At 40.2% G+C, this 15,433-nt stretch overlaps 1 protein-coding gene across 1 annotated transcript; it reads right to left on the reverse strand.

Moving 5' to 3' along the window:
• Positions 1 to 5,039: 5,039 nt before the first annotated feature.
• C7H1orf162 (chromosome 7 C1orf162 homolog) lies at positions 5,040 to 13,309 on the reverse strand. The gene is given in 5 exon segments (XM_076862449.1): positions 5,040 to 5,183; positions 5,416 to 5,472; positions 5,474 to 5,534; positions 5,666 to 5,821; positions 13,221 to 13,309. Coding segments are annotated over 5 exon segments (507 nt in total).
• Between the last annotated feature and the right edge of the window lie 2,124 nt (positions 13,310 to 15,433).

Consider the following 15,433-nt stretch of genomic DNA (forward strand, 5'->3'; position numbering starts at 1 on the left):
AGATCATGGCATTAGCAGCCATGGGAACATGAGAGGTGATATTGTCATTAGGGCCAGACTCTTCAATACTTGGAGCTCTCATCTGCGTATCTGCACTTCCTTTCCCGGTACGGTGCCTCTCCTGCTATTTCTGGGAGTTCATAGGGCTCCCCATGCCTGCCTCAGTGGTCCTCATCAAAACCCCTCTCTTCGAAATTTCATAGTTCCTTCTAATGGGGGTGCTGACCAACCTCAGTCTTTACGATGCTCAAGCAGCCCTGATGTGAGCAGGGTTAGGACAGGGAGATTGGCTGTTGATAGGACTCTGCATGTGCCCTTTGTGATTAGATCCAGCCTCTTGAACAAAAGTCTTTCATGAGCCCAGTCTGTCAGTCTGCACTCTGACTTCTCTCTCCATAGGCAGGGAAGTCAAACCCCTCAGCAGTCTGGGAAGGGATGAGGGTGTGAATACTAAGCCTGAAGGATTCCATACAGCCTCCCTCCCTGCCGGTCTCAAATAACATCAAAAGGGCTCCCTTTCCCCTCCACCAAAACAGAGCTCCAGTCCCCCTCTGTGGCCAAATGTGGAATTTGCAACAAGGGCCACTATAGCCCTCTGGTTCTACAAATGGCAATCCAGTTCAGGCTCAGTTAGGACATCCCATTGTACAAGGTGAGAGGCAGACATTGATCGATCCAATTCAGGGCACTTTATTAAAAATAGGAAGCTTCAAGAAAAAGAGGGAAGAATGATCAATTTGGTACAGCACATATAATTGATGGCCACAGGACACTGTGTACCTTTGATCTTGCGGCTCTGAATGGGAAAGCCAATGTGACTTCTAGCTGTGGGACTGGCAGACGGGTTTCATATCAGCGTCTTCCCTGAGCTTCCTGCAGTCAGCCAAAGGGAGAAGACAATTCCCGGGGCTCTGCTGCCCTCGTGGGGCTGGCTGCTCTGTTCCTGTTGCGGCCTCTTCAAGGGATTATTTGCCTAAACCAGTCTTTCTCCTAAACCTGGGTACTCCCACCAAGAGCCTCCGCCTTTATCAAACCCTCTTTTACTGGCTTTTCCCTCCAATCCAGCTGCCTAAAGCTGCTGCTCTATCTTGGAAAGAATAGCTCTCGAAGGCTCTATCACGCCACCTGACTTTGCCTTTCTGGGTCCGTTGCCACTAGTGCTGTGGGGCAGCTATGGTACCGAGGCAAGATGCCAGGAATTTTAGTGCAGGGGACTTGATTTAAATTTTCGTTGTCATTTACTAGCTGTGTGATATTGAATAAATTATTTCATCATCTTGAGCTTCAATTTCTTTACCTTGATTTTTAAACATTATGAATATTTTTTCCTTTTCTTTATTTTTGGTGCTGGGGATGGAACCCAGGATCTCCGTTCATGCTAAGCAAGCGTTTCACCGCTGAGCTACACCCGCAGCCCTAATGGATTTTTCGAGCGATTCGTGGTTGCTGCTGCTTCTCTCTCGCCCCTGCTTCCTTCCCTGTAGAAAGGCTCCATTGGTGTAATACCCTTGGGACTCCCAGCTGGGACGTCCTGTCTGACGTGAGACTGAGAGTAGGAACTGGGCGTCTGTCATCTGCCCTTCCTCTTCCTTTTTAAAAATCTTTTGGGTGTACGTTTCAAAGAGCTCGGGATCTCCTCTGGGAGTCCTTAGGGGCAGGCTGAGTCACTGAATTGCTTTTATGGAGCAGGGAAGACTTTCTTTGGTCCAGCTGAGTTGGTTATGGAGCTCAGAATTCTGATGTCCTCTTCTTTGCAGCTACAGTATAAGCTACGTTCTCCCATGTTGGTCATATTCATAATAAAGATGATATTTTGATTTTTATCTTCTGAGTCCTCTTATTTCTCAGGTGGTTCAGGAGTCAGGTGGGGAATGGCAGCATTAGGTGTGGGGCCCCCTGAAGATGCTCAACATGATTGTAAATGAAGAACTCCAAAAATTACAAAAAAAGGCTTCTAAGGGAAAGCAGGCCCCCTTTCCATCCCTGATCCTCAGTCCCCAAGTACCAAGTCCCGTCACCCCCGGCTCATCACCAACTGATTGTATTTTCTTCCAGAGGTATCCTAAATATACAGATACACACTGGCATGTACTCACTACAGGAATAAAGCACATGCAGAATTCTGTCCAGGAATTTTCATTTTTCATTTAGTAGTATACCTTGAAGATCTTTTATTTATTTATTTTTATTATTATTAGTTGCTCAAGACAATACAATGATCTTGACATATCTTAACATTTGATTCAAATAGGGTATGAATTCTCATTTTTCCACGTGTACAGATTGCAGGATCACATTGGTTATACATCCACGTGTATACACACAGCAATCCTAGTGTCAGTTGTATTCTGCTGCCCTCCCTATCCCCCCTCCCCTCCCCTCCCCTCCCATCACTATTTTTTACCCAGATAGACCTTTATTCTCTCTAATGGCTGCACTGGACTTTGTGAACCAGTCCCTTCTCAATGGACATTGTTTCAGTCTTGCTGTTACAGAGTTGAGCATAATGAATAAATGTGCAAACTTTGGTACCAGCCTACCTGGGGCTGACTTCCAGGGCCACTACTTACTAGCAGTTTGAACTTGAGCAACTTATTGACCCTCACTGTGTCCTGCTTTTGTATCTAAAATGAGACTGATTATGACCTCATGGGATTCTATGAGGATTCCACCAATAGGTGCCAAGCACTTAGAAGAGTGCCTGGATTATCAGTTTCAACCAATTTGATTAATGCTGCAATTGAAATTATATAGTGAATTTTCCACGTATTTAAGAAGGGTAAATTCTTAGCAATAGAATTGTTTAGAAATTCTTGGAAACAGAACTTACAATATCATTAGCTGTTGCCAAATTGTCTTCGATAATACTTGAACTTTCTTCGGTCCCCACAATCTTGCCCCCACAGATCTTTAGCAATTTTTTGAATTTTGCTAACCTTATTGATATAAAACAGCATCTAATTGTAGTTCTAATTACTATTGCTTTAATTATGAATGAACTCGAGTGAGTATCTGTTCATATGTTTTTAAGAAACATTAGTTTCCCTTTTGACCAATTCCCATGCTGCAAAATGGTTAAACTTATGTTACAGATTTTTTTATATACTAAGAAAACTAGTCCTTCATCTGTGAGATGCTTTGGAAATGTTTTGCAAATGTGTCATTTGTCTTTGTGACTTTCTAATGGTATTCTATAAATCAAATAAATATATTCTGATTTCTGGGGTTTGTGTCATAAGTTTTAAAGACATGACCCACTCTGAATTATTTTTACTCTTATATTTATTACAGTACTTTAGAGATCTTTTACAGTTTAGTTTCTGACATACCTGGAATTTATTTTGACATAAGGAGTGAGATGGTTCATGGTTACTTTTTAAAAATCTGAATACCATTTACTGAATAAACCAAGTTTTCTCAAATCATTTAATAAACCATCTCCCAAATCTAAATGTCCATATGTATTTTAGTTTAGTTCTGGTCTTTTTTATCTATTCTACTGATTTATTTATTCATGCATCATTAGCATAATAATTAATTGTGCTCAACAAAACAGGTACCTTAAGAAACTAGTACAGAAATGTTATTACAGCAGCAATGTTCATAACTAAAAAGTAGAAACAATTTGAATTTCCATCAATTGTTGAATGATCAAACAAAGGTGGCATATCATATAAAGCAACCATATTCAATATTAGAAAAGAATGAATTACTGATACATGCTGCAAAATGGTTAAACTTATGTTAAGTCAAAGAAGCCAAATATTGTAGGATTCCACTTATGTGAAAAGTTCAGAATAGGCAAACATATAGAGATAGTATATTAGTGATTATTTAAGGGCCTTAGGGTGAGAAGATGATGACTGACTCCTAAAGTGTGTGGAAATTCTTTTAGGAAGAATATTCCAAATTAGATTTTTGTGATAGTTGCACAATACGGTAAATAAACTAAAAACATTGAATTAGTGAATGGATAATTATGAATGTAATGCACTCCAGTATTGTCATGTAAGAAATAAATTAAAAAAAAACACATTGAATTATACTATGTAAATAAGTGAGGCATGTGTAAATAATATATTAATAAAGTGTCTTTAAAAAAGAAAACAAACAGGTGCTTTAAGTTAGCTGCTAGGGCTAGCTTTCCTATATAAATTTTATTTATCATTAATTTGTCTGTATGAATTTTCCTGATTTGCTTTCTTGTTTATTATTTAAGTGGGAATTTTAAGGTAAGTGTGCCTAGAATTTTTTTTTATTGGGATTGATATCTTTAATGGGATTGCCTATATGATTATCCATTGTGATTGGAGGGGAATTAATGTTTAGTTTAATTTTTATTTTTGGTTCTCATGTAAGATTGTTATGCATATTGCATACGCCATAGGAAGGATATGGAAACCCACTTTTTTTTTTTTTTAAAAGAGAGAGAGAGAGGTAGAGAGAGAGAGAGAGAGAATTTTAATATTTATTTTTTAGTTATCGGCGGACACAACATCTTTGTTTGTATGTGGTGCTGAGGATCGAACCCGGGCCGCACGCATGCCAGGCGAGCGCGCTACCGCCTGAGCCACATCCCCAGCCCCTGGAAACCCACATTTGAATAGTGCTTTATATAATATGGATTTTGTATTTGTGTAGAACACTGGTCCTGACTTCTGGAGAAGGTGACTGTGATAGACTAATTACTGATGGGAAGAAGAAGTCAATATTTGGGAGGGTTTTGCCGTTTTGGGAATTCTTGATAGATAGTTCGTTGGGTTGACTCCTCCCTAGTTGATCAATGACACTGGGGGATTACGTTCTGAACACTGAGCTCTGTCTCACACCCTTTGGGAGGCTACCGGGAAGGCCTTAAGGGAGCTGTCCATCTGTTGGTTCAAGTAGGAAGGCCAGTAACCTTTCCTCTGGCCAGGAAAATGACTGACCACTGGTCTTGGAGACTTCTGGATCCCACTGTCAGATCACATGGCTGCAACCAAAAAATTGTAGAAGACCAGAAAAGAACATGTTGAGATGAGAGGAACTGGAGTCAAGCCTCACTGGCTTGTCGCTTTAACCTGAGCGTAGACGACAGGGTCTAAGTCCGCAGAATGGTTTGCAGTCAAGCTGTGGCTCTTTTTTTCCAAGGGTTGGAAAGACATGCTGGCGTAGGTTAGCGGGTCCTCTGGTAGGGATGAACGCTTCAGAGGGGTGGAGAGAAGGAATGAGTGGATTCAATTTGGAGCAAAGTGTGTCTCTTTGGAAGCAGCTGCAACTTTGCAAAGAGGGGACCCAAAGAGATCAGAAGAACTCTTAAAAGAATCCCTTGGAGAGTCCAGGAAGCAGTACAACTACCCCAGTCAGTAATGTGAAACGCAGAGGGAAAGCCAGATGCCAGGGCCTCAGCGCCCGGGAAAAATACAATCATCCTACCTTGGCAGGAGAGTCCGGGTGAGGATCTGGGTCCTGGGGGCTGTAGTGACCTGCAACAAATACCAGGAAGAAGAGGGACAAGTCTCACCAATGGGGTCTGGAGGAGTGGGGAGCCTCTCCTTTCAATCTTGGGTGAAGAGGAGGGAGGGAGGAGGGGCTGGGGAGTGGGGAGGACAGGGAGGAAGAGAAGGGGAAGGAGGGCCGTTCTGATCTGTGTTAATCGGGTTTTATCACACACACCCTTACTCACTCGTGGCTATCTCTGTCCTCAGTGACAGACAAGGCTGCCCCATCCCTCAGACACCACTTACATCTTCTGCAGCTCTTAATGATGAGGAAGACCATGGCCGTCAGCAGCAGTGTCAGTAGAACCCCAGCAAAAAAGACCAAGATTAAATCTGCTGTGCTTTTTGGTAGAAAAAGGAAGAGGGTCAACTGCTGAGCTTTTGATGGCCGTTCCTAAAAGCCACAGCGCAGCCTTCCCCACCTGCAGGAGAGCCTGGAGCAGATGGCACCCGGCTTAGTGGGCTGCTGCCCTGACCCACGGGCTGGCAACTCTCTGCTTTGGCGTACCAGAGGCACCTGAGGCCTCCATGAAAGCTGCCAATTCTCCCCACCCTTCCCGCCTCAACACGCATTTTACAAGCTCAGGAAACAATTCTTTGGCTGTTTCTGCTCCTTTCTCTCCAGACCCGCCGCCACTGTCCCCAAGCCAAAGCTGTCCATACAAAGTCAAATGCCATGTGGTTACAGGATGAAGCAGACAGGTAAATGCTCATTTACTTGGGAAGGCCGGAGGGACAGGGTGCAGAGCTAGTGGTCATCGGGGCGACGGTAGAGGAGATGTCTACGAGAGAACATGAAAGAAGTTAGTGTAGCTGCCACCTGTCAAGTAAATGTCCCAGGTGCCTCTCTTACCCACGCAACCAGAGGAGATTAGCGACTGGGTGACTCTACGTGGGAGAGGATACTATGTCATTTAAAGTGAGTATTTAAACTGGAACTTAAAACCATCAGCTATGCAAATAAAAGAAGAGCCCAGTGTCCTGCTGTGCCCTGTGTCCTCTAGAGAAACAAAAATAAAAAAATGTGTGCTGTGTCTCCTTCCTCAAAGATTTTCGCAGGAAGCCCTGGGAAAATATGCTCCTTCTGATCTAAGCAAGGGTCTCCGGGCTTGGAGGGAGAACAGGCAGTGAAACCCAGAGCCAGTGCTTCCCCAAGTCCTCAGGACCTTGACCCTAGGAACTGCTGCCTTTTTTGGCTGGTCATTTTGCAGGGCAGCTGATAACAATGTCCTGCCCAAAGCAGCCACAATAGTTTCCCCCCAGTGTCTAGAAAACAAATAGGGGAGGAGGAAGGGAAGTGAGTTAGATTCTCATGAACTGCCCAGGTGATCTATTCAGATTTGGAGGGTTAGCAGTTCCTTCTGGATCCCCTGTTCATTTCTGAGGCACTAGAGTCTGTGTTGTGATAAAAGATGATTTTCCCAACCTGAGAAATGCACTAGCCAGTGGTGTCCCATTATAGCCCCTTTTAGCACAACGTCTTAATCTTCTAGTTTGTTTTTACTTTGTAGTGAGGCACGTAGCAGTTCCTGTTCTGAACTCACCATATTGGGGCTTAGGTGTGGAGTTCTTTCCTCCCATGCTCTCTTCTCACCTGAGAATTAGAAAAAGGAACCTCTTAGCTTAAAGGGGGCCAACCACCGGGGGACCCACTCCGAGACTGATGCTAACATAAGGACAGTAACAAGGAGAGAAAGGTAAACTGTGGATGTCCAGGTGCCAACACAGGTCAAGACTTTACCTGGCATGCCTTGTCGGTCCAGAAATGAGAACTTATCACCAAGAATTGACTGATTGCTCTAGAACTGATTCCCATTAGCAACTCACAGCAGACCAAGGTACAAATTGACATAGGAATGTGTTGGTGTAATCGGTGCTTACTATCAGAACCTGTATGAGCTCCAATTAAAACCAGAATTTTGCTTGTTAGGCACTGAACTGAAGTAAGCATAAGATGAATGAATGATTTTAAGACTGAAGTGTCTTCCGAGTCTGAGGCATCTCCCTCACTTTTCCCTGGCAGTGTTGGGTGAACTTTGACAAATTCCTCTTAGAGGCCCTTCTCCAGGGGCCAGCAGACACTTCTGTTCACATGTTTTCAAGTATGCTGATACCCTTGTCTAGACTTCTACCTGTTATGTTAAGCCTTCTTTATTTGTGTGGTTTTTTTTTTTTTTTTTTTTTTTTTAGCCAGAAAATATAAAATATCTAAAGGCAGAAAAGTAAAATCATCTAAACCCCTACTGTCACTGTTAATATTTTAGTAACTTTCCTTTTAGTCTTGTTCCATGCAGTCTATTAAAGCTGCATGAGATACTTCTTTAAGATGTTGTATCCTTTTTCATTTTGCTACTGAGGACTGAATCCAGGGGCACTTTACCACTTTACCACACCCACAGCCCTTTTTATTTTTTTATTTTGAGGTAAGGTTGCTGAGGGTTTCACTAAATTGTTGAGGCTGGCCTTGAAATTTCGATCCTCCTGCCTTAGCCTCCCAAGTTGCTGGGATTACAGGCATGCACCACCACACTCCGCAAGAGGTTATATCCTTTGTTTTCACTCAGCATTTTATCATACACATTCTCCCATACCACTAAAGACTGTAACATTTTTAGTGATGATTGGCATTTCTGTTACACCTGTCCCCCTCTATCTGTGAGGGATTCATTCCAAGATGTTCTGGAGATGCCTGAGACCTTGGGTAGTACCAAACCCTGTACAGTAGATATAATATCTTTTCCTATATACATGTACCTCTGATAAAGTTTTATTTATAAATTAGACATAGTAAGAGATTAACACCAATATAGAACAATTACAACAATATGCTGTACCAAAAGTTATTTAAAACTTATGATTATTTATTTCTGGAACTTTCATTTCACACTTTCAGACATAGTTAACAGGAAGTAACCAAACATCTGGCAAGTGATAGTATGGGTAAGGGGAAAACACTGTGTATAACTTGCTTTACCAGCTCCCCACTTGCTGATATAAATTATTTTCAATTTATTTAATTAAAGGACAATGAAACAGAAATTTTTGCACATAAGCCTTTGTATGCATCCCTGATTATATTTTAGATGGCCATGATTTTACTTCATATTTAGATTAAACATGTGCTAAAACTTTTTGTCTCTACTTTTTATGCTTAATTTTAGTATAATTTATTATGTTATATTGTATTATACATAATATATAATATATGATATAATGTAATATATTATATTATATTTAGACAATCAATGTCATCAATTGTTGATGTGTTTTCATTTTTCAGCTCTTAAAAGTTAATTTCCAAGTTCCTGGACCCAGGGAATGCTGGGAAAAGAATACTTCATTGTCATTTACCATCTACAACATCAGCAATAGCGTCATTAGCAAGTACCTTACAGTTCACCAACATTTTAAAATAATCCTGCAATGTGTAAGAAAGGTGCCTACAGGAAAATTTGGTGAGGAGTATTAGCCATGAGACTCAAGGCACACCATTAAGTAGTGCCATAATATGTATACATGCGTGGACATAGTACCTTATTATATATATTAATTTGTTGTGTAGAATATAATATTTTGAAGGTATTGAGGTATGTGTTTGTACTAAAGAGGGCATTCACTTACACTAGATCTTACCATTTGGGAGGTGGAAGAGGAGAGCATGGTAGGTCTGTGTAAAATTCTGATCTTTACATTAGTAGTTCTCAATGAACAAACATTTCAATGAAGTGTTACTACCTAAAACAAGTTAGAACAGCCCACCCAGGAAAGAAAAACCCACCACACAATGCCAAAGGGAAATAACTACTTACAAATTCAGGCCAATAAAAGCAGGAAGCATATTTCCCTTTAAAAATAATATTTTAAATGTTTAACAGAAGCAAAAATTTACAACAGAAACAGTTGTATCCGGCACTGGAGAATCTTGCTCATTGCCTTAAAATTCATCAACTTTCTAAATGCAGCCATTCAAATACAATCCTTCCCCCACCTAATTAAAAAAAAATGATAGAAGCTAGTAACAAGTAGATGGCATTATCTTTTGGTGAGCGATTATTTTACCCAGATTAAAATTTTGTGAAACGCATTTACCTTTTAAGAAATACTCCGGACATAAGAGGCAGTTTTCTAAGACTGAGCCTGCTTCCGTTGTGATTCCCGTTTTGCAGAAATGATGAAATAAAACTTACCAGCACTGTCACTGTTGCTTTTAAGCTGTGTGTCATAAAGATCCTGTCTAAGCTCAAGGGTGGACTTCCTCTTTAGGGCCAATGCTGCATTAAAAAAAAATCCTATAAACAGAACTGCTTTTATGTATTTTGACACGTGAACTTCAGAACATAAGAGGATAAGGTGAGTTCATTTCTAATTATTTATTGTTCCCTTTAATCACCCTGCCAGATATTGCAGAGGTCACCATAGTAGGACATTATTATTGTCATCAAGGACCTAATGATCATATCTATTCCTACCAGGGAAATGAAGCTGATAAAGTAAAATGAAGAACAAATAGTGTTAAGTATGGCTGTGCAGATGTCAAGTGTGTTCAGAGGGCTGAGATCCCTTCAGAAGGAAGGTGATTCATTTATGTATAAATATTTATAAAATATTATATTTATAAATACTCATAAAGTAGTATTAATTAGTACACACATCAGATAGACTTTATGGACCCTACAGTGAGCTATGTACTGAGAGCAAGGCAGAAAATTTCCTTACCTTGTCTCCTTGTAAAGGGGCATGAGACACCTCTCAAAGACATAGAAGAGTGACACTTGGCTAAGGGACATGAAGGAAAGAGTGCTAGCTAGAGAGGGAGTGATGGGAAAATGACTTTAGACAGGGTGGACCACTGGGGAAGGCTTCTTTAGTCATGGGCCTTTCCACTGAGAATCGAGAACGCTGACATGAGAAGGGGTTAAATCAGGAAGCCCAGGGCAGAGGGCAGAGGGCAGAGGGCAGAGGGCAGAGGGCAGAGCCGATCCTGGAATAGAAACAAGAATAAACTGTGCAGCTAGAGAAAGGAGGCAGTGCAGGTGGACCTTGAGCTGGGGGTGGAGGCTGACGCACAGATGGGGTTTGGATTCAGGAGAGGGAATGTGGGAGGGATAGATGGCCCAGGACCAGGATGGTTTGCTGGAATTCAAGTGATGCACCTTTGGGATATCAGCATAATTCAAGAATGGGGCATTTGTAGAGGGTGGAAGGTGATAGATATATTAGAGGCTGATGGTGGGGTTCTTTAAATTCAAGCAAAATGTATACAGTTATGCATCATTTAACAAGGGGACTGCATTCTGAGAAGAGTTTTGTTAGGGGGTTTCATTGTATGAACATCATAGAGCATGCTTACACAAGCCTAGATGGTCCAGGCCAGTCACTCCATGTGGCCCTTGACGCAATCAAGAGAGGTGATTAAACACAAGATGCATCCTATCATGATCTCTTTTGCTAAAGTGGCTGGGGGGTATGTTAATGGTAGAGACCCCAGGGTCTTTGTATAAGCTGTTCCCTCAAGTGATCTCTTATCCTTCAGATGTCAATTTAACTACAATTTGTGCCAGAAGGCCTTTTATGAGCTCCTGGATTAGACTAGTTCGCTTATCATATGTGCCCCTGTCACGTTTTAACATTAAGAACACTGATGTTGTTTAGTGTCGTGTTCGATAGACTGTAAGGTTTGTGGATATCATATTTTCTCATCCTAATTTCTAGCAGTGCCTGATCCACGAGGTGCTATTTATAAATGACTAACGGATGAGCTTCTTGTTTTCCCAGTGGAAAACTTCATTCTTTGAAGATCCCTCCTTACTTTTCTCGTGTCAATGGAGGAAGTTTCCCTCTGTGGAATGCTGAATGTACTGGCCCACTTAGGGATTTTACTACCTCTATCTTCCTGTTTCTTTTCATTTTCTTTTTCCTTCTGTTGCCTTTTCCTTCGCTCCAGCCCACCTCATTTTAGAACATTCCCTTGAGTCAACCTTTTGCTCTCTCTGGTTACTAGAGGAGTAACTTTCTGGAAATTCTTCTCCATGAGTCTGTTTCCTCATTGTCCTCCAGTCCTGTAACCCCGATGCAATCTTTCTTCTGTCTCTACCGTTCAAACAAAACTACTCTGAGAAGGGCCATCAAAGACTCCTGAGCTATTATCTGTAATAGACACTTTCAGTCCTTTCCTTCATCTTCCTGCAAAATTGGTTACTGTTGACTCTTCCTACGTGCAACTTCACACTCTCAATTTTATGATACTACACTCTTCTCATTTTTTTCCAATGACAGACCTTTCTTTTGCAGAATGCTTTACTCTGCCATCCCTCAAACACTGATGTTCTTTCATACTTTATACTTAGCTATATTTTTCCCTGAAAGTTTCTCCTGTATTCTGAACCATAGTAAATAGTACTCCCCCCCCCCCCCCGCATTTTTAACTCTCTCAAGCAAGAGACTCAAATTGATGCTTCCCTTCTTCCATTTTCTTCTTAGGCAAATCTTCAACTCTTGCCTTTAGTACTTTTCACCAATTCCTTCCTTTTCACCTGCCAAAGCCTTTGGTTAAGGTTTTCAATATCATTTAGCTAGAATGACTCAACCTGACTAGTTGTTCTCTCTCTCTCCAAACCGTCCTGTGTTTACTAGTGCTATTTCTTTTTTTTTTTTTGGCGGGGGGACCGTGGAGTGGGGTGGAGGAAAGAACTGGGGATTTAACCCAGGGACAATTTACCACTGAGCTACATCCATAAGCTACAACCAACTTATTTTTTGAGATAGCATTTTACTAAGTTGGTTAGGGCCTTGATAAGTTTCTGAGGCTGGTCTTGAACATGCAGTCCTCCTGTCTCAGCCTCCTGAGTTGCTGGGATTACCGGTATGTGCCACCACATCCAGCTTACCAGTGATTTTTCTGAAAGGAAAATCTAGCTATCATTCCTTCTCTGCTTAGAACTGGTGGTTGTCCCCTGTCCTTAGAACAAAATATAAGCACAACATTTAAAGACCTATGATTTGCATTTTATTCTTGACTTCTTTAGAGTTTTAAAAATATTACACTACATCTTCTCTATAATCACAAATACTGCCCCCTCTAAGATATTCTTTAGGCTAACTTCCTTTTCCAAATGTCAGCTTAAACACCATTTCCCCTTTGGCCTGTCATCTTTTTGCTCTGTTCATGTTTTGTTGAATATTTTCATTGTCTCTCTGTCACCGGAATTTTAAAATACTATTCATTCAAGTTAACATTTATTGATATGATAGTTATTGTGATGGTTTATTATGTGTTAACTTGGTTAGATAGAACTATTTTCCATAATTATCTTCCCTGACTGTTTTGGTTAGGGAAGACAAGATTTTTTTTTTAAAGAAAAATACTTTAATTAAAAATTCTGATTTATGCATAAAATTTTTATACCATGATTTTAGTACAAACTATAAAAATGTTAACCCTGAAGTTTTCAACAGAAATCTATCCAAATCCCTTAGAAAAATTACTTAAAGACACAACAGCAATTATTGTATAAAATTTATACATAAAGAAAAAACAATCATACATTTTACTGAAATTTTCAGTAAATTTTAGCCATTACTACTTATTGCAAAATTAAAAGTTCAAAAGTTGTGTGTGTGTGGCTCTATAGGAATTACAATTTGTAATGAAAACACTAAGTCAAATCTCTCTGATCTAACCAGAATAATACAAATTTATAAAAAAAAATTAGTTGAAATTTGTAACTTTAAGGAAGTTACCAAATGTGACTAGAATAGGTGTATCGTAACTTAGCACAAGACTCTTGAGCAAGATTCGGGGGTGGGGTGTGGTTGTGAAGTTCGTACATGTTGTGTTGGCTCAAAAGTGGTAGCTTGATAACTTCCCATACTTAACCTGGATCATAACTTCAGTTTCCTCTAACTTTTGGAACAGGCGTTTGTGATGAAGGACAACTACATCACTAAAATCAGAGATAATAAAAACTGACATGGGGGGCTGGGGTTGTAGCTCAGTGGTAACACGCTTGCCTAGCATCCTTGAGGCAATGGGTTCGATTCTCAGTACCACATACAAATAAATAAAATAAAGGTCCATCAGCAACTAAAAAAAAAAAAAAAAAAAAAAAATTAAAAAACAAACAAACAAAAAAAAACCTGACATGGGCTTCAGTCTGGGCTGTGATCTTTCCTGATTCCTATCATTCCTACTGCCTTCCACTTTGCATCCATCTTTCCTTAATTGACTGCCAGATGGACTTCAGCATCAGAAACAAAGACAACAGTCTAACTTAAGTAGCTCTCACGATAGTGTGAAGTCAAATCCCTTAAACATATATTCTAGAAGTTTGAACCCTGACCTGACTTATTAATACAAGGGAAATGACTAACTTGGTTAGACTGCTTAAAATGGTGCTTTTCCTCTTAAAGCACCTTGTGCTTAAATCTGTTATCATTGCAAATTCTTATTGTGTTCTCAGATTTTTAAAAAAAATTTTGAGGTAGTTGTTTTTGTCTCTGTATGACCAGGGCAGTTTGTTGCTTAGCACAAATAACTTTTTTTTTTTTTTTTTGTATCAGGGATTGAATTTAGGGGCACTCAAGTACTAAGTCACATCTCCAGCCCCATTTTTTTAATGTAAAAATTTTTAATTTATATATGACAGCAGCATGCATTACAATTCTTTTTTTTTTTGATTTTTTAAAAGTTGTTGATGGACCTTCATTTTATTTATTTGTATGTGGTGTTGAGAATTGAACCCAGTGCCTCATGCATGCTAGGCAAGCGCTCTACCACTGAGCCACAACCCCAGCCCTACAAATCTTATTACATATATAAAGCACAATTTTTTATATCTCTGATTGTATACATAGTATATTCACAATTCGTGTCTTCGTACCTGTACTTTGGTTAGTAATGATCATCACATTCCACCACCATTAATTACCCCATGCCCCTCCCTTCCCCTCCAACCCCTCTGCCCTATCTAGAGTTCATCTATTCCTCCTATGCTCCCCGCTCCCTATCCCCCTATGAATTAGCCTCCTTATAGCAAAGAAAACATTCAGCATTTGTTTTTTTGGGATTGGCTAACTTCACTTAACATTATCTTCTCTAACTTCATTTACCTGCAAATGCCATGATTTTATTCTCTAATATTCCATTGTGTATATATGCCACATTTTTTTAATCCATTCATCTACTGAAGGGCATCTAGGTTGGTTCCACAGTTTAGCTATTATGAGTTGTGCTGCTATAAACATTGATGTGGCTTCATCCCTGTAGTATGCTGTTTTTAAGTTCTTTGGGTATAGACCTAGGAGAGGGACAGCTGGGCCAAATGGTGATTCTATTCTCAATTTTCCAAGAAATCTCCATACTGCTTTCCATATTGGCTGCACCAATTTGCAGTCCCACCAGTAGTGATCAGTGTACCTTTTTCCCCATATCCTTGCCAACACTTATAGCTGCCATTCTGACTGGAGTGAGATGAAATCTTGGAGTGGTTTTAATTTGCATTTCTCTAATTGCTAGTGATGATGAACATTTTTTTCATGTATTTGTTAATTGATTGTACAACATCCTCTGAGAAGTCTCCTCAGGTCCTTGGCCCATTTATTATTTTTTTGGTGTTTAGCTTTTTGAGTTCTTTATATTCCCTAGTGATTAGTGCTCTGATGTATGAGGGGGTAAAGATTTGCTCCCAAGATGTAGGCTCTCTATTCGCCTCACAGATTCCAAGCCCCCCCGCTTTTTTTGTATTTTATTTAGAGAAAGGGTCTCACTGAGTTGCTTAGCACTTCACTTTTGTTGAGGCTGGCTTTGAACTTGTGATCTTCCTGGCTTAGCCTCCTGAGCCACTAGGATTACAGGTGTGCACCGATGTGCCCAGCTAAATAATGTTTTATAATTCTTTGTTAAATGAATAGTTTGGATTATTGTTAAATGAATAATCTGTTGACCCAAATGATTG

This window comes from Callospermophilus lateralis, chromosome 7, assembly GCF_048772815.1.
Source record: "Callospermophilus lateralis isolate mCalLat2 chromosome 7, mCalLat2.hap1, whole genome shotgun sequence".
In the NCBI taxonomy this organism is placed as follows: domain Eukaryota; kingdom Metazoa; phylum Chordata; class Mammalia; order Rodentia; family Sciuridae; genus Callospermophilus; species Callospermophilus lateralis.